We start from the raw sequence: 18,862 nt of genomic DNA, 5'->3' as shown, positions 1-18,862 counted from the left end.
TCGCAGTCCCGGCCCCGCCGCCGCCGCGCTGCGCACCGCCCGGTGCCGGCCTGCGCCCCGAGCCCGAGCGGCGGCCACCCCGACTCCCCAGCCCGCGCGGATGTGAGATTCCGGGCTCCTGGCGCCTCCCGATCGCCGACTGCCGCGCCGCGCGGCTTCGCCCAAGAGGAGGCGGCCAGGCGGGCTGTGCGGCTTGTGGATTTTTAAAAATTTGGCTCCGAGGAGGACCATTTCCTCTCGACATGCATCCCTCCGGATAGACTGAACATCCCTCGATCCATCCCCCGCCCCGCGCGGTCAGAGGCAGGCGCTGGGTGTGCGAAGAGGATCCGGGTTGAAATCTGCGCCCCCGGTTCTTGTCCCCGCCCCGTCCCACCTCCCCCTCCCCCTCCCGGAGTCGAAATTTCCCGGGGATTATGTTTCGGAAAGGTAGGTAAGCGCCGGGCGCGGCGCCCGCGTCCCCGCAGCCCGGACCCGGAGAGCCAGCGAGGCGGCGACACAGCCCCCGCGGCTTGCAGCGAAGCCGACAGCTCGTCTCCTCTTCTGGGGGTGCTGCTGGTGGTAGGGGGGGAGAGACTTGCTCCAAACGCGAACGTCCCCCAGCTCTCCCCCCCTCCCTGTTTTCCGTTAGGAGCCCGGCGAGGAAATACATGCACTCGCCGAGAATCGCCCGCGCTAGGGCGCAACGCTACAAGGTGTAGGGAGAGTGTGGGGTGGGGTGAGAGGGGACCCAGGAGTCCCCGTGGCTCAGAGCGCCGGGGCGTCGGTTCTTCATTCCTGCCCTCGGGGCGGACGGAGTGACCCGGCCCCCACTCCCCGCCCCGACCATGGTAGTGTTCAATGGCCTTCTTAAGATCAAAATCTGCGAGGCAGTGAGCTTGAAGCCCACAGCCTGGTCGCTGCGCCATGCGGTGGGACCCCGGCCGCAGACTTTCCTTCTCGACCCCTACATCGCCCTCAACGTGGACGACTCGCGCATCGGCCAAACGGCCACCAAGCAGAAGACCAATAGCCCGGCCTGGCACGACGAGTTCGTCACCGATGTGTGCAATGGGCGCAAGATCGAGCTGGCCGTCTTCCACGATGCCCCCATCGGCTACGACGACTTCGTGGCCAACTGCACCATCCAGTTTGAGGAGCTGCTGCAGAACGGGAGCCGGCACTTCGAGGACTGGGTGAGTCGGGCGCCTCCGGGTCCAGGAGCCCAGCTGTGGGGTCCCGGGGAAGCACTCGCGGCCTTGGCGTTGGTCATGGGGCGCCGAGAATTATTGCCATCTGGGGTGTGTGTGTATGTGTCTCAGTTGCCTTGGGGAAGCATACTTCATTTCGTAGGTGGGGAGAAGTAGGTGCTGGGGCAAGGAAGAGAAAACTTGGCAAGAGGGTCAGGCCCTCTGTCCCCTCCAGACAACGGGTGCTACAGGGCGCTCGCAAGCTGGGGAGCCCCCAGCCGCTGGTGCTGAAGGTTGGCAGAGAACCCGGCGCCTTCCGCAGGCGCGTGGTGGGCTGGCTGTGTGTGATTGTGTGTGGGTGGGTTCCTCCGTCCCTGGAGAGGCACGTGGAGCCTTAGACTGAAGGCTTCTCGCACGTCCTGGCTTTGTCCTGTGTAGCCCAGTGAGGAGCTGCTTTATTTTTCCCTCCGGGAGGAAGCTAGCTTGTTTCTGTTCTGTTGCATGGTGGTTAGCTCATCTTCTGACATACAGGGAGAAAAATGTGTTCTCCTCTAGGATGTCTCCTCCAGGGTCCCAGCAACGTAAGACCAGCTTGTTTTGCCCGGTGCATCGCCCATTCATCCAGAATGAGTGTTGTAGTTTTAAAATGATTCTGCTTGTGAGAAATTGGAAGTCAGTGCTTTGAATCCCACTTAAAGTTATATTATTTACCTGTTTTGATTTTTCAAGGTAACTGTGCAGTGTGATACTGTTTCTAAGTCTGACATTGAGTTGATTGATTACATTGTCAGAATATTAGGGACTTGGAAATAGGCCTCCCCTGTCCAGGTACTATAAGCCAAATGCATTCCACCGTGGCCCCCACAGAAGCAGGGAAACAAACCTTGCCTTTGCCCTTTTTGGAAGGAAGGTATTAAATTAGGAAATGGATTTTGGTGTTTTCCGATATGCTACATGTTTCCACCGAGAGCAGGTGTGGCTCTGGGTGCATATGTTTTCAGGGTTCTTTGGTCTATACCAAAAGAAATATCTGGATCCTCATGGAGAAATATAGAGGAATGCCCTTCTAATTATCAAAAGCAGACCACTTGGTGATTTTCCTAGGGTCAGAGGTTACATACAGACCACCTTGGTGTATCACCTTACATATTTTTAAAAAGGAGATGGAGTTTTTAGAGGAAAATAGGAAAAAAGCCTCTTCTCTTTATGCTCACGCTGTGATGTAGTCTGCCCGAAACCATGGTTACGGGGCTTACAGGGAAGCTCCAACAAACCATACCAAGTACCACCCTGGGAGATTTGCGGCTTACACTTTGGGAAGCAGGCAGACCTTTGTGGAGTCCCAAAGAACACATTACCATCCCATTCTGTGCGGTTTCAGCAATGCCCCTTCCTTCTGCCTGCCTCCCACCATCAGACTTCCCACCCACTCCCCATTTCCTTTCCACACGTGGGCTCTTTGACTCAGGAAAGTAGTGCATGTCTGAGGGGGAGCTGCAGGGATAGCTAATTTCAGGACCAGACCTTCACACTAAGAACTTGTGGTTTTGAATTTGTTGTCTTAGAACAGGAAGAGGATGGGAAAAACATGAGTATGGCAGTGAAGCCATCCATAGGGTCTTTGCTGTCTATGCCGATGAGGGAGGTAGAGAGTGAGGCAGAGAGCAGGTGGGATGAACAGTGGGGCTGCTTTAGCCACAGGACACATCTCGTTGGAGGGAGAGGTGCCCGAGTGTCTCTGGTGATGCTTTGCTGGAGCCTGCCCCAGTCCTAGGTTCATCAGGGCACTGTCCCCACGTTGGAGCATTTGCCGTGAAGCATCCAGTGAGCACTAGCTTTGTCTGGTTATTATTCTGTAAGGTTCGCAAATTCATGTTGGACTTGGCCCTGGACCAGATCAGCTAGTGCAGATGCAGGTTTTAGAGACAAGGACATTGAGTCTCAGAGAAGCCCAGTGGGTACCCAAGGTCACATGACAAGCACAGGGCCCACTACATCTATTGCCCATGGCTTGTCTGGGGAGAACTGAGCCCCCTGGTCCTTGCAGTGTATTCTCCCTGCAGATTCTTGTGCCGTGTCCCTGATGTTTTCATGGTACACAATAATTTAAAGTGCTTTCAAAATCGTATCTCTTTTGTCTCGTAGCAAATATGAATTAGGTACAACAGGTATTGGACAGATAAAAAAAAAGCAAACAAAAAACCACCAAAACTTGAGTTACAAAAAGGTCAGAAGGAGGCATGAATTGGGCATGAGGTGGTGGGTAGCATTTAAAGAGGTATTCACAATAGGAGACATCATTCCATGGGCACAGACACTGCTGGAATAAAGGTTGAGAACACCTGTGGTCAAGGTTGGGGAACAGACAGGCATGGCCCAAACTGAGGGTGCCTGTCAGCAAGGGTCAGACAGGATAAAATCTCCCCCATTTAAGACTTTTCTCTTCATACCACCTGTGCTATTATTTATTTAAAACCTTTAAACACTGATTCCCTTATTTCTCACTTTAGCCCCAGTGTCACAGGTTGGAATATTGCGGTTGCAATTTTTCTTCGTTCACATGAACATAAACACATGGCTTCTAAAATAAAAAGGAAGGAAGGTCATGTCAGGTACCTCTTCACATCGTTAGCTATACGGGGAGCCACAATTTGGATACACTGGAGTAGGAGAAAGTTTAGAAAACTGAGGTGGATTCTAGAGTGTTTGAAAGCCAGGCTGAGATAATTATTCTCCAGATAATGAGAGATGCATCAGTTGTGATGACAAAGGGAGTTGTTTTAGAGAAAGCTCATTACAGAGAGATGGGAAGATCTCACTTGTACTGAAAGCAGAAACCCATTAAACACTGTTGCTGTCGCTTGTTTTCCAGGAACGAGATATTAATGCTTCTGTGACTTGAGTGTGCATTAGAATCACTAGGGGAGGGTGTTAAAAATATAGGTCTGCCTATATGTGTACCTTCAGAGCTTTCCATTCGGTAGTTTAGGACAAGTGCTGGGAATCCTCATTTGTAACAAGTGGTCCAAGAGAATTTGACCAAAGCATGCTTTGAGAAACATTGGGGGAGAATAAAACAGCAGGGGAGGGAGGGTTCCAGATAATTCTTGTATCGAGACTTTGTACACAGAAATGTCCTGAAATTTTATAGTAGACCTTTGTGATTCCTCAGGCAAGATTTATAAGCATAGTTGTGGAAACAAGAAGGATGGGGATTCCTTAGAAGCAGGGGCCTGGCGAATGCTGGATGGAGCTGCTTTGCATTGAGGACAGATGGTGGGAGCATGGTGGATGGCAGAGGGTGGAAGGAGCGAGCACGTGACAGCTGACTGCTCCTGTTCGCAGTCTGGAGTTTGCTCTGCGGTCACCTCACTTAGTGTGTACTCTGAGCTCGGCCCTTCCCTGTTCCACCACCCCTGCCTCTGAAGACATCTTTGGTTTGTGTCACTCCCTGGCTTCCTCCCCTGTGTAGAAGAGGCACTCCTAATGCAGTGATAATGACAGTCATTTTCTGAGAGGTGGTACAGCCCAGTGCTTAAGGGCAGAGCTCTGGAGGGAAGCCGCTTGGGTTCGAATCCTGCCTCTACCACCAATACCTTTTGTGACCTTTAGTGAGATATTTAACCTGTGTTCCTGTTTCTTCCTCTGTAAAAAGTGGATGACAGTAAAAGTCTCTACTTCTAACAAAATGCATTTGTTGAAGGGATGAAAGGAGTTAATACATGGAAAGTGATAGACCGAGGCCTGCCCTCAGCAAGAGCTCATGAACGTTTAGTGACTACAGTTAGTATTATGTCCCCTAAGCCTACCATGGGATTGGTCCCAGAAAGGGTTCTTTATAGAGTTGATTATTATACAGGACCTAAATAAGCCGGTTTTTCATCTCCAAAATGTTTCTTTTCAGTTGGATAGCCTCGTCTGGCAAGGAATGGGACACTAGTGTTTGTTTCATATTTCCCAAATAGCTCATTAACAAGGTTTCTCAAAATTATTCCACCCTGCTGACCCTGTGAGATAGGCCGACACTCTTTCTGAAGGGGTCAGGCTCAGGAACTGTTACTTTGTGTTGACCCCAGAATCCCATGGGGAGACTGTTACAACAGCAGAGGCCCAGGCCAACCCCCTGTTAGTTCAGATGCTAATGCTCTGGGCAGAGCCTGAGGACTGGCTTGGTGGTTAAACTGGTCCTGTTCTGTCTCACAGGGAGGGTGGCTTGAGTACCCCTCGATATACACTGCCTGAAGGCATCTCTCTACCTTCAGGACTTTTGTGGGAAAATCTTAGAAGATCCCTGAAAGCTATTATTATCATTTAGATAGAGTGAGGTGGGAAGGTTCTAGAAGGGGGTGTGGAAGGACTGGGCGTGGTCAAAACCCCTTTCCACCTATGCCACGTACACCTTGAATTTGTCCACCAACAGCTTAGGTTCCAGGATTTCTCCATACTCGACTCCCTACTGACTCCTATAATACTTAACATCTCATTAAATACTGCTCCCTATGGTACATAATTGGTTATTTAACCACTGCCCTAAGGGTTAGTTCTTGCCCCAGTGCTATCGCAAAAAGCCACTTGGCATGGGGGCCCTGCAGTTAAAGGGTCTTCTGGGCAGTCAGACCTTGTATGTCAGCCCTATTTCTCCTCTGTATTGTCTTTGACCAGCAGCTGAGTTAGTGAATATTTGAGACCCTCAGTTCCCTAACTCTTCAGTGGGCCCCTCTCCCTTGGATCTGTGGATTCTACCTACGGGATACATCTACCATTCTTTTTTTTTTTTTAATGTTTATTTATTTATTTTTGAGAGAGAGAGAGAGAGAGAGAGAGAGCGAGCAAGCGCTCGGGGGCGGGGGGTGGTGGTGGTGGTGGTGGTGGTGGTGTAGAAGCAGAGAGAGAGAGAAAGGGAGACACAGAATCTGAAGGAGGCTCCAGGTTCTGAGTTGTCAGCACAGAGCCCGATGAGGGGCTCGAACCCACGAACCATGAGATCATGACCTGACCTGACACTTAACCAACTGAGCCACCCAGGTGCCCCAGGTTGCATCTGTCATTCTTGAGGCATGTGACTTAGGCTCTTTATGTCTGTTTCTTCATCTGTAAAATGGGACTATAATAGTTCTTATAAAGTTTGACAACCTCTTGGGGGTTTTTATGAGAAATAAGAGAATCTATGTAAAGTTCTTAGCAAAGGGCCAGGCTACAGTACATTCTAACAATTTTATTAATAGTTGAAGAGTTATATGTGTATATTCATAGTTTTAGAATCTTAAATCAGAACATATGGTCCAGTGATATTTCTCTTTTATTTGTGAATGTATTTATGTGAAAAGTCTCACATAGTCTAAAAATAAAGTTAATTTAATTACACTTAACAATTGCCTTTTTGAAAATATTAGAATCACTTGAAATGAGATTGTTTTGAAAAGTCTAGGAATTGTGTGGCCACTGTAGTCAAAGGTTAATTATTTATTGAAGCATCTGACCTATTGAAAATAAGGATATTTGGGAGCTGCTGTTTTGGTTTTACTGTATCAATTTCACCTAGTTTCATGGATTTACATACATTCTCAATGCTGTTGACTCCAAATTCCTAATTCCAGCCCATGTAACTATAGCTTCAGAACTCATATATGTGATTGCCTTCTGGTCATTATCATTTGATTGTGCAAGGACATCTCAAACTCTATTATGTCAAAAACTGTGTATCTGATTCTCGCCTCCCCAATCTAAGCCTCTTACAGGCTTCCCCATCTCAAGAAATGGCAACTGCATCCTTTCAGTTGCCTGGGCCAGAATCCGTGAGAAACCGTTCTTGATGCCTGGCATTCTGATGCCCCCATATCCAGGTGCACAGCAGCATTTGTTTTCTCTGCCTTCAAAATGTATCCCAAATATGGTCATCTTTGTTTACCTCTGCTGACATCACTCTGGCCCTAGACCTTATCATCTCATGCCTGGATTATTTCTACAGCATCCTAACTGTTTCCCCTCTGACACAACTTCACCAGCTCATGCCGCTCAGTTCACAGACCTCTTGGTAGAAACCCACGTCCTTATAACCTACAAGGCCAACACAGTCAGCCTCCCGTTATGACCTCTCTGACCCTATATTGCTTGCTACTTTTTTCCATCATTCCTTTCCCAGCCATGTTGACCCACTCGACCCCTGAAACATATTCACCATGTTCCTACCTCAGTCTTTGCACTGGCTGTTCCATCTTTCTGGAATGTTCCTTTCCCAGATATCCTCATGGATCAAGCCTTTACTCAAATATCACATTCTCAGTAAGGCCTTTTCTGGTAACCCTATTTGACATTTCACCCTTCTCCTTGTTGTTTTACATACTCCTTTCTTGCTTTAGTTTTACTCTTTGGGTCTTATCTCTATCTTATATGTTTTTCTTAATTGTCTGTCTCTAACACCAGAACAGAAGTTCTGTAAATGCACTGGTGTTTGTTCACTGCTCTACCCTTGGTATCCCAGACAGTTCCTGGTCCCCTGTTGAATGAGTGAATGAATTTAATTAAACAAGTGTGTATTCCCTTAGCAAGTTGGGGACTTGGTAAGACAAAAGCTGTCTATGATATCAAGGAGGGTGAAATCTAGCTGGGAAGACCAGTGTGGTAAACGATTGAAGGAATTCCTTTAAACAGTCTTTGTGTACAGTTGAAAGAAGTGAGGAGAAGACAGAAGGAAAGGATATCTCATAAAAAATCTGTGGGATCCTTGAAGCTGTTCTTATGGAAGAAAGCCATATTATTTCCACACAAGTGGAAAGTGGAGGGATAGAGGGAGGGGGGAGGGAGAGAATCTCAAGCAGGCAGCAGGCTCAGTGCAGAGCCTGGTGTGGGGCTCCGTCCCATGATCATGAGATCATGGCTTGAGCCAAAATCAAGAGTCGGAGGCTCACCTGACTGAGCCACCCAGGGACCCCTTTGAGAGGAGTTATAAACACTCTGGGTGTCAGGGCCTGTGCAAGGTGCTGTGGGAAGGGGAGAAGAAAAAGGCCCACTTGTCCTCCCTTTGCCAAGTTTAAAATCAAGTTTAAATTCTCCTAAGGGCCTTAGACACAAAACCTTTTGTAATTGACAACAACAAGAAATGAAATTTTAGATTCCAGTGCCTGAACTCCAGTGCCGGAACTCATTGAAGCATATGCAGACAAAGCTTCCAGGATTTCACTTAGACTAAAAGAACTCCAGAGCAGGCCTGCAGTATTTTACATAAATAAAAGCTACACTTGGCAAAACATTATATTTCTCTCCAAGTTCCTCCGGGTATATATGGGCTGGTTAAGTAATTACAATCTATTATAATGCTAATCAGCAGGGCTGCACCTGTTTGAAATCCAGTTCTCTGGCAGAAACCATGTGAAGTGGCCAAAAGTCTGTACTGTGCTGGGATTGCAGAGGGGACAGGAACGTACTGTTGTCACTGCAGCTTACTGGCCACTAAACAGAATGGAGACTCCAGAGGGAATATGATTGAGCCCCATGATATCATGCCTGGGAGGAAGGGGGAAAGCACCATCTGTTAACGAATCCAAGCACAGAAATGAGAACCTCTCCTGCCCTACCCCTCCCGGTCCCCTCTACTTCACCTTGAAGTCTCAGAGAGGTAGTTTTTTAAGCCAGTGAAAAAGTCACCTTTATTTGCCAGCAAGGCATAAACTCGTTGAGCTAATGACTCCAAGGGGTAGATCAGATTAAAGATGCAATCAGGTTCAAGAAGGGTTTAGGAAAATCATGGTGGGCAGATCAGTAATTAATTATCGAGGAAAAACATAGACTTTGATTTTGCTTATGTCCTTCTTGAGTAGATTTTTTTTTTTCAGACTGTACTATCTCTTGATGCCAGTAGTCTTACCCTAGCCAAATACAAGCATCTTGTGAGTAGAAGTGTCTTCCTCCCAGTGGTTCACCAAGCAGAGTATGAGCCACTCAGGGAGTACAGGTAGCCAGTCACTCATCCGGCAGCACTCTTTCATCAGACTAACTTAGATTCTGCTCTTCTTAGAAGTTCACCATCCATGGGGTGCCTGGGTGGCTCAGTCGGTTAAGCGTCCGACTTCGGCTCAGGTCATGATCTCGTGATTCATGAGTTCGAGCCCCGCGTCGGGCTCTGTGCTGACAGCTCAGAGCCTGGAGCCTGTTTCAGATTCTGTGTCTCCCTCTCTCTCTGACCCTCCCCCGTTCATGCTGTCTCTCTGTCTCAAAAATAAATAAACATTAAAAAAAAAAAAAAAAAGAAACTTTAGAAGTTCACCATCCAGTACAGTGCTGGAAAGAAAGATGGCGGAACCCGCAAAAGATTCTAACCAGTGGACAAAGTGGTATGTTCATTCATTGCTCCAGCCATCCTTTCATCCATTTAGCAAATATTTACTGAATACTTTATATGCCAGGTGCCATGCCAGGAGCTGTTCTCATGGAGCATGTAGTCTGGTAGGAGACACAATATTAATCTATGAGTAACACAGATCTTTTGGTGAATAAAATTATAATTAAGGAGAGCCCATCCCAGGGTTTTCTGAGCCTGGGGACACCCTAGGCTTCACCTCCTCAGGGCTGGGTTCACTAATACTTCCCCCCAACTCCCTGAGAAATTTATTGACTAGGAGTCAGGTGATTTCTATTAATCAATGGGGTTTGACCTTAGATTCCACACCTGTGAAGGCAGGCGTTAGTATAGATCTAGATACCCTTGGGTAAGGCCTCTGTTAACAGCGATCTGTACTTGGCTGTCTGCATTTTGGGCCTTGACTTTGCTCAGCCTAGCACTTGATGATATTTTATCTTTATTGTTCTCCATGAAGCTAAGTCTTATATCTCTGAAAAACTGCCAGCCTCTGCTTTTTTTCCCTCCTTATCTTTATTACTGTGATCAAAATCACAAAGTCATTTTTGATAGCTTGCTTCTTTATGTACTGTTCAAGGCCCACAAAAATATATTTATTTTTTAAATGGAGCCCTCCGTCTATATGACTGAGCCACTCCAAAGATATTCCAAAAGCAAACAAGCAAGCAGAATTTCTGGAATGCAGGGCTTATGACTCCATCTCCCTACCTTTTGGAATGGATGATTAAACCATTTTGGGCGGCTGAGAGAATCATCAGTCAGCCACCGAGGATGGGACGTGTAATCGACCAGTGTTTGCCAGGGTATCTTTCAAAGAGTAGGAGCCTTCTAATAATTTCAGATTGCTCTGATCAAAGAGGTTGGGAAATTTTGCAGAGTCAAATGCGCATTAGTATATTTAAGGCGCCAAGATGGCCTGTAGGAAAGGGACTTGTATCTCTCTGTGTGTAGCTACATATATCTCAAACTTATCCATCATAGAATGCCCTTATTTGTGAAAAAACTATTAGCATCATAGAACTAGTGTTTTGTGGACATACTTTGCAAAACATTATAATTAGATAAAAGAAGAAATGGACCTTCCTCAAGTGGGCCCTTTGGGGATTTGGGATTAACACCCTTTTATGAAACAGTGAAGTTGAAGACCCTGTGGGACATCACAGGAGAGGAGATTAATGTGGGTTCTACTAGTTGGCAAAGGCTTCTTCATAAGATTTTGAGCCAGGCCTTGTCAAAAATGGAATCTGGGTAGGGAAGGGAGCCCCTCTAAATGGGAGGAAGAGCATACAAAATGTTGGGCAAGCAGTTTTTTAGCATTTTGGGTGATGAGGGCAGTTAGGAAACCAGTGAGGTCAAAGGAGGGATACAATCCAAAAATAATTGCTTCATTAACAAAGCACACACAAAAACCAAAATGATAAGCTATCCAAAGAAAGGGAACAGTGGACAGAATGGATATTCCTGCATTCATCTGTTTATCCAGCTAGCCGGCCAGCCATTCAACAAATAAATAATAAACACTTTTTACGTTCTAGGGATTTTGCTCAGAGCAAGGTGTTGAACAGCATCACTACGATGATATGTTGAACTCTTGATTATCAAGGGAATCTGTCCTAAGGGTTAACCCCAATCTCCCACGCTATATTTCCAGCTGATTTTCTTTGTTTATTTCTTAATAGGCCCGATAGAGATGAAGAAGAGCTTTGTAGGATGACATCCTTCATGTCATTGAGTGGTCACTTAATCTAAATTCATGGATCTTGAACAGTCATGTGGGCTTTGGAGTCAGTCCTGGGTCGGATTCTAGTTTTCTCAATTGTGGCTGCATGATACTAGGAAAATTATTTAACCTATCTACCAGTCCCCTCATAGCTACCTTGTAGAGTTATTATAATGACAGATGAAACACGAAAAAGTGCCCAGCTTCCAGCAAGTTCTCAATAAATGGTAATTAATTATTGGTAATTGTCTGCATTTAATACTTTTTATTTGATACAGGTGAAACTGTGCTTTTGTCTGAAGATTTCATTCAGTAATGGCCAAATGAGGAGTTTTGTTCCATTCCCTACTTCCCTCCCTCTCTGAAATAAGCTGGCAACAGGAATTCAGCATTTGCCAGATTCCAGGTGTGCAGAACTAGAACTTGGTGCTTCTTAGGCAGCCCCTGGGGTGGGAGGTTCAGGGAACATGGGTTACCTGTCTTGGGGCTAGCTTTGGTCCTGACCTACCTGATGCATTGCGCCCTCTGGAATTTTTTAAAAAGTTATAAAAATGTTTATTTTTAAGACAGAGAGACAGAGTGTGAGTGGGGGAGGGGCAGAGAGAGAGGAAGACAGAATCCGAAGCAGGCAGGGTTCGAACTCACGAACTGTGAGATCACGACCTGAGCCGAAGTCAGATGCTTAACCAACAGAACCACCCAGGCACCCCTGGAAGTTTTAAAAAGTAGATTCAGTGTTGCGTTTTAACCTGAACATCACCTGCATTAACTCATGAGCCTAATGGGGTGACTGAGGTTTGAGGATTTCTTACCGTCTGTTTGCTGTGGCCCAGGTGTACGTCCCATTTCTCTGGGCCAAAGCACCTGACTGCGTTTTCCTACCATGTGTCTCTTCAGTAAGCCCAGCCTCTAACGGAATGCACACGGGTTGCCGTGTTCTGGCCTGAATGTCGGTAGTGCACAAAGGTACCGCACTGAGAGACCAGGACTTTGCTTTTGACCAGGACATCAGAATTGCTAAGGTAAACATGAGTTGAAGGGTAGCCAGCCTTTTGAAAAGATTATGGGAGGCTTGTAAGGAATCATAATTCCTTCGTTAATTTTCTGTTAGGACCCTTGGTTTTTAAGCTCAGATTTCATTTTAGATCATTGATACTGAAGTAATGAGACTAAAGGTAGCAGAGAGCTCATATGACCATGAAGGATCAGTTCTTGCAAACTGTCTTTTCTTCTTGCCTTCAACCACATGAATCCTTTTCTTCCTTTAAAACCTTCTTTAGAATTCACCCAAGAGTAGGGATCTGGGTCTTCTGTTTGATAGCTTTGTGACTTTGTGAAAATTCACTTGACCTCCTCAAACTTTTGTTTCCTTGTTTATGAAAAGGGTTAGCAATAGTCACCCTTCTTGGGTTGTAGGGCTGTGGGCAGGATTGAATGAGGGACAGGTGGGTGAAGGTTCTTGGGCCTGTCAGCATTAACTCTGAGTCCTATTGATGATCAGTGGTATGCTTTTGTAGACCTTCATATATTGAAATTGATTTGAAAAGTTTGTTTTTGGCACCCAGTCTCCTTTATTTGTATCCTTTGCTCTTCCAGGAATCTGTCCTATTTCTGTTAGGTGCCCAGAGCCCAGAGTTGCGAGATGGAATGAAATACATGATGCCCAGTTCGATTTGAACTTCAGATAAACAACAAATACTTTTCTGCTATAAGTATGTCCTAAACATTGCGTGGGACATACACTACCAAAGTATCTCTTGTGCAGAATTCAGGTTTAACTGGGCATCCTGCCTTTTTATTTGCTAAAGCTGGACCTGTGTCCCCCGACCCCAGTAATAAAACATGCCCAGGAAAAGGATATGTTCATCATCTCTTTGTCCCACTGAAGGCAGAAGAGGGAGATTTGCAGTCACTTTAAAATGGAAGGCTTAGCCCCTTGTTAACACAATTCCAGCATTAGCCAGAAGTAGGGAACATGTTTTTCTGATGAATGACCCGTTTCAAGAACCCCTGGAATCATGGAGGTAGCCTCCTGCCTGAAAGTTTGAAGTTCAGTCCACACCACTGGCCTGTTCTGTGCCTCAGGACCCCACAGCTTCTCACTTTCCTGGTACTGAGTATGAGAGCTCTATTCACAGAAAGTGCAAGTCACTGGCCATGACCACCTAGCTGTTTTAAAAATATTTTTTTTATTTTAGAAAAGAATAGCTCACTTAAGTTTTAGGTGCCTGAGTACAAATTCATGATGATAGCTTTAGGGCTCGTTTTCATATCTTTATTAGCCTTGTTCTCCGGAATCCAGGGGATTTATATAAGAGTTGTGCAATGGCACTAAATACCCTTTTGGGGTGCTCAGAACCAGTTGTCCCCCCACCCCCACTCCTAGTTACTTATAGAATAGAATCTAGCTTCATCGCTCCAGCAGACATTCAGGGTCCTATGTGGCTTGTGTCCATCCCCTCCCCCATTTTCTGCTAAGTGGATCCCACATCCTGCATGCTGGGAGCCTCCTGCACGGTGGCTTGTTTCTCTCATCCTGTCCAGTATTTCTTGGTACTCTGATCTTCGCATGTCCATATTCCTGGAATACTCTAACCACCTCTCCTAGTCTCCCTCCTCCTTGGGCCTCCTTCCTAGAACTCTCCGGGCTATAGCTCTTTTGGCCCTTGGAATCCTGGTAGCTTTTACTGTTTGCACTCTCTACTTAAAATTATTGATGTCTAGTGTTCATGTTGGGGTATTCTCTATCTGTTCTCTTACAGAGGTAGGAAAGATCCCAGAGAGTAAACACTTGGGCCAGTTTGTGCTAACACTTGACATATTGCCTTGTACATGATAGATGTTCGATTGTTTAAGTAAATTTTAACATTAAATTATAATAGTATTTAACTAAACAGTAGGTGTTCTATAAACATTTGTTCTGGAGTGTTCTCCTTCCTTCCATGACAGAGAGTGTGGTAATATTTAAAAATCACACACACACACACACACACACACACACACACGCACATGCACACACATATCTGTATGTTATTTTTAAAAAGGAAAAGGCAAGGGAGGGTGCTGACATAATAGGGAGAATTTTTATCTTTTACCTTCATTTCAACATTATTTAAAAAAATCAATAAACTTTGCTTTTCTTTAGAAGTTTATTTTTGAGAGAGAGAGAGAGAGAGCGCAAGAGAGCGAGCACAAGCAGCAGAGGGGGAGAGAGAGAGAGACAAAGAATCTGAAGCAGGCTCCAGGCTCTGAACTGTCAGTGCAGAGCCTGACATTGGGCTCAAACCCACGAACTGGGAGATTATGACCTGAGATGAAGTTGGATACTTAACCAACTGAGCCAGCCAGGCGCCCCTAAACTTTGCTTTTTTTGGAGCAGTTTTGGGTTTACCAAAAATTTAGCAGAAAGTACAGGCAGTTCCCATATACCGCCTCATTTGCACATATAGTTTCCCCTGTTATTACAGGTGACCCTTGCACAATGAGGGGGTTAGGGACACTGACCCTGTGCAGTTGAAAATCTGAGTATAACCTGACTCCCCCAAAACTTAACTGCTAATAGCCTGTGGTTGACCAGATGCTTTACCAGTAACTTAAACAATAGATTAACACATTATTTGCTATGTTGAATATATAGATACGATATACTGTATTCTTACAAAGAAAACTAGAGAAAAGAAAATGTTATTAAGAAAATCATAGGGAGGAGAAAATACATTTATAGTACTGTACTGTATTTATTGAAAAAACCTGCCTATTAGTGGACCTGCACAGTTGAAACCCAGGTTGTTAAAGGGTCAACTGTATGTGTATATATTTGACTTGTAAGAAAAGGTGAAAAAGACAGAGTACAGTGACTGCATTTTGAAGCAGGTGGCATCATGGCTAAATGCAAAGGCTTTGCACTAGAGGGACAGGTCCCAATCCTGGTTGTACCACTGAACCAGCTCTGCATTCCTTTTTTTTTTAGTTTAATTTTGAGAGACAGAGAGCGTGCGAGGTGGAAGGCAGTGGGAGGAGAGAGAGAGGGAGACACAGAATCTGAAGCAGGCTCCAGACTCTGAGTTGTCAGCATGGAGCCCAATACAGGGCTTGAACCCATGAGCCGCAATATCATGACCTGAGCCGGAGTCGGTCGCACAGGCGCCCCTGTGCATCCTTCTGACAAGTTGTCTAACCTCTCTGAGACTTCATTTCATCATCTATAAAACAAGATCAGTAATATCTCTCTAATCGTGTTATTTGGAATAAACAATATAACGTGTAGCAAATGCTTAGAAAAGCGCTTATCACATGATAAGCACACACAAAATGTTAGCTGTTGTCGCTATTATTATTATTATTTTTTTTAATTTTTTCAACGTTTTTTTTTATTTATTTTTGGGACAGAGAGAGACAAAGCATGAATGGGGGAGGGGCAAGAGAGAGAGGGAGACACAGAATCGGAAACAGGCTCCAGGCTCCGAGCCATCAGCCCAGAGCCTGATGCGGGGCTCGAACTCCCCGACCGCGAGATCGTGACCTGGCTGAAGTCGGACGCTTAACCGACTGCGCCACCCAGGCGCCCCTATTATTATTTTTTTTTAAGTAGGTCTTAATGCCCAGCATGGAGCCCAACGCGAGGCTGGACCATGACCCTGAGATCAAGGCCTGAGCTAAGATAAGGGTCGAATGTCTCATTGACTGAGCCACCCAGGAGCCCTATTATTATTATTATTATTATTATTATTATTATCATCATTCTCATTATATTGTAAAAAATAAATTGTAGATTATGTGGTCTAGGATTTATGTTGTGAGAGTGCCTGGTTAGATTCTGTGTGTTGCAGGGTCTCTAGGGATTACGGATTGCTTTCCATCTCTATCCATGACTTGGATAGAGGGGTTCTAATTAGAATGAGTTGCGTAGGAAATCACTATGGCTTGCTAAGTTTGTATTTGCTGCCTGCTTTCAAGCATTTGTGGGCCAGTATACATTCACAAAAGGCTGCATTCACAATGTGTTTGTTTATTCTTTATTAATTCGGCTCCACAGGAATGAGCGGTGTGACCTCAGGGAAGAAATGTAACTTCTCTGAACGTAGTTCCCGCAACTGTAAAATGCAAATAATCATATTGGCTCTGCCTACCTCGTTGGGTTGGATACTCATTTTATATACTTCAGCAAAATGAAACATGTGACACACACACAAGTCATAGTGATGAACCACTTTCAGATTTGGGGAGGGGGGATAGCATTTTCATCCGAAGTTTGTGGATGAGAAAATTGAGGACAGTGGTGTCTCCTGGTAGGGACTAGAATAGAGCTTAGCTCTTATCTCCTCAAGTGCCTGATAACACTGAACAGCATTTGGGTTTCTCAGCCTAGCCCTTTTCACATTGCCGGGGCTCAAGATTTAAAATTGATCTGCAGGCTTTGTTTCTAGGAAACTGGAGTCTTAGGAGCCCATCCCATGTGCAAGAGAACACGTCTCTTTCTCTTTGCTTCCTTACTCCTCCCTGGCTCTTTAAAATTTTTTTTCTTTATCACTGCTTATCATATGACTGTGCACAGACAACCGTGAAGCCAACTATTTTAAGGGGGAAAGGGAGGAAGACAGATAAGACAGTGATTCAGAAACAAGCAGGAAAGTGGAGTCATGTGGTTGTCCCCTTTGTGGGTGGGATGCATAGCAGTTTTGTAGACTCAGAAAGCCTCCTGAGTCCCTGGAGAGTAACTGAGGCCCATCAGGCATGTGTTTGAAAGCCCTTTCCAGTGCTCAGAGAAGATTCAGACCCAGACGGAGCACCCTTCACATGTGGATGCTTTCACCAGGGGTGTGCTGTTTACTGCTCTCCCTCCTGGAGGTTTGAGCCCTGCTCTGTGCATGAGGCAGTGCTATGAGGAATAGGGGCTCCGAAGGAGAGGTCTCCTACCTACACTCAGGAATATAAAAAGGAGAAATGCCTGCTTGAAAAGACTGATCACATCAGTTTTAGAAAGGAAAGTAGATCCTGTCCTAACCTATTGGTGGAATGATAGTGACGCCCACACACAGTAAGGCTGCCTGCCGTGTGCCTTCTCTAATGGGATTTGGATATTAGACACGTGAGCATCATTTGACACTTTCCAAATTTAAATCAGTGAAGAACTTCTAGAATTTTCATCGGCTTCTTGTGGAGGATCCATTTTTTCATTTTGCGGGGGAGAAAAGAGGATCAGGGCATATCCTGAGTAGTTTTTCAAACTATAGGTCAGGACCCATCATTTGAGGTCATGAAATCCATTAGGTGGGTCTCAAATAGCAATTTTAAATATGGAAGCAGTGTAGAACAATATCAAAATTATCAGAAGGCATTGCATACAGTAAGGGTAGATGTTGCTTTATAAAGCTTCTGTTTCAGTTTTACTTATATGAGTATTATTTATATGATCTTAATACTTACTGTGGGTCCCAATAAAAAAAATTTGGGGGGCACCTGGGTGGCTCAGTCAATTAAGCGTCTGACTTCGGCTCAGGTCATGATCTCTCGGTTTGTGAGTTCGAGCCCTGCATCAGGCTTTGTGCTGACAGCTCAGGGCCTAGACCCTGCTTCAGATTCTCTCTCTCTCTCTCTCTCTCTCTCTCTGCCCCTCCCCTGCTCTCGCTCTGTCTCTGTCTCTCTCTCTCTCTCTCTCTCAAGAATAAATAAATAAACTTAAAAAAATAAAAATAGAAAAAATTTTTGAGAAATAATGGCCTAGAACACCAATTTTCATTTAACAGAACTTTACTTAGTACTAGTAAGATGCGGAAAACAAAAAAGACAGGGTTCTCTGCTCTCAGTAAGCTTTGAATGTGCTCAGCCAGACAGTTCCATAAAGGCAGATGTGTTAGGATTGTCCAGGGGAGGATCCACAAGGATTTTGTGCAGGAGGTGGCTTCTGAAGAATGGGTAGGCTAGACTGGTTCTGAAAAACCTGCCCAACGACTCCTCCGTGAGCAAGTCCCGTAACAATGTAGGATGCAGATATGACCTAATGAACTGAAATACTTTATGTTCTCCAGGAGCACGCCCACCCCCCGCCCCGCCATCTCCTGAAATCCCTGCAGATGGCATGCAGAATCACATAGAGGTGTCTCACGGATACATGTTCTCCCTCTTAGTTTGACATCTCAGAAAAGTAAGACCCAGGGAAGTTAAATGATGGATTGACAGCTGGGGCAGATGAATAAGCACCTGCATTTCTTGGTTGTTAGGAAGAGCTATTTACTTATTCTATATTTACTATTTCACTATTTTAGCTATTACTGTTTACTGTTTACATGCCTGGATATATAGTCTCCCAAACACACTGAGTCCAAGAGGCCCAGGGCATGGTCCAGAAGGTATTGATATCAATGCCATGATACATTCAATACCATTATGTATTCTTTTTTTCATTTTTATTTTTTTTAGAGAGAGAGCAAGCACGAGTCAGGGAGAGGGGCCAAGGGGGAGAGAATCCTAAGCAGGCTGCACACTCAGCGCAGAGCCCCATGCGGAGCTTGATCCCATGACCGTGGAATCATGATCTGAGCTGAAATCAGGAGTCGGACACTCAACCAAACTGAGCCACCCAGGTGTCCCTACCTTTATGTATTTATACATTTAAGC

General features: G+C 45.4%; 1 protein-coding gene across 2 annotated transcripts in view; it reads left to right on the top strand.

Annotated features, from left to right (window-relative positions):
- Positions 1-39: 39 nt before the first annotated feature.
- Positions 40-18,862, top strand: part of PRKCE (protein kinase C epsilon) — a 501,657-nt gene continuing 482,834 nt past the window's right edge. For both annotated transcript variants that reach the window (XM_040453847.1, XM_040453848.1), the window contains exon 1: positions 40-1,175. In XM_040453847.1, coding sequence (XP_040309781.1) covers positions 828-1,175 — 348 coding nt within the window. In that variant the 5' untranslated portion in view covers positions 40-827. The remainder of the gene's footprint in view (positions 1,176-18,862) is intronic.

The sequence above is a fragment of the Herpailurus yagouaroundi genome, unplaced genomic scaffold (genome assembly GCF_014898765.1).
Source record: "Herpailurus yagouaroundi ecotype Mexico unplaced genomic scaffold, PumYag 210, whole genome shotgun sequence".
NCBI classification, from domain to species: Eukaryota; Metazoa; Chordata; class Mammalia; order Carnivora; family Felidae; genus Herpailurus; species Herpailurus yagouaroundi.
Note: the sequence above shows the minus strand (reverse complement) of the source record. Positions and strands in the feature narration are given on the sequence as shown.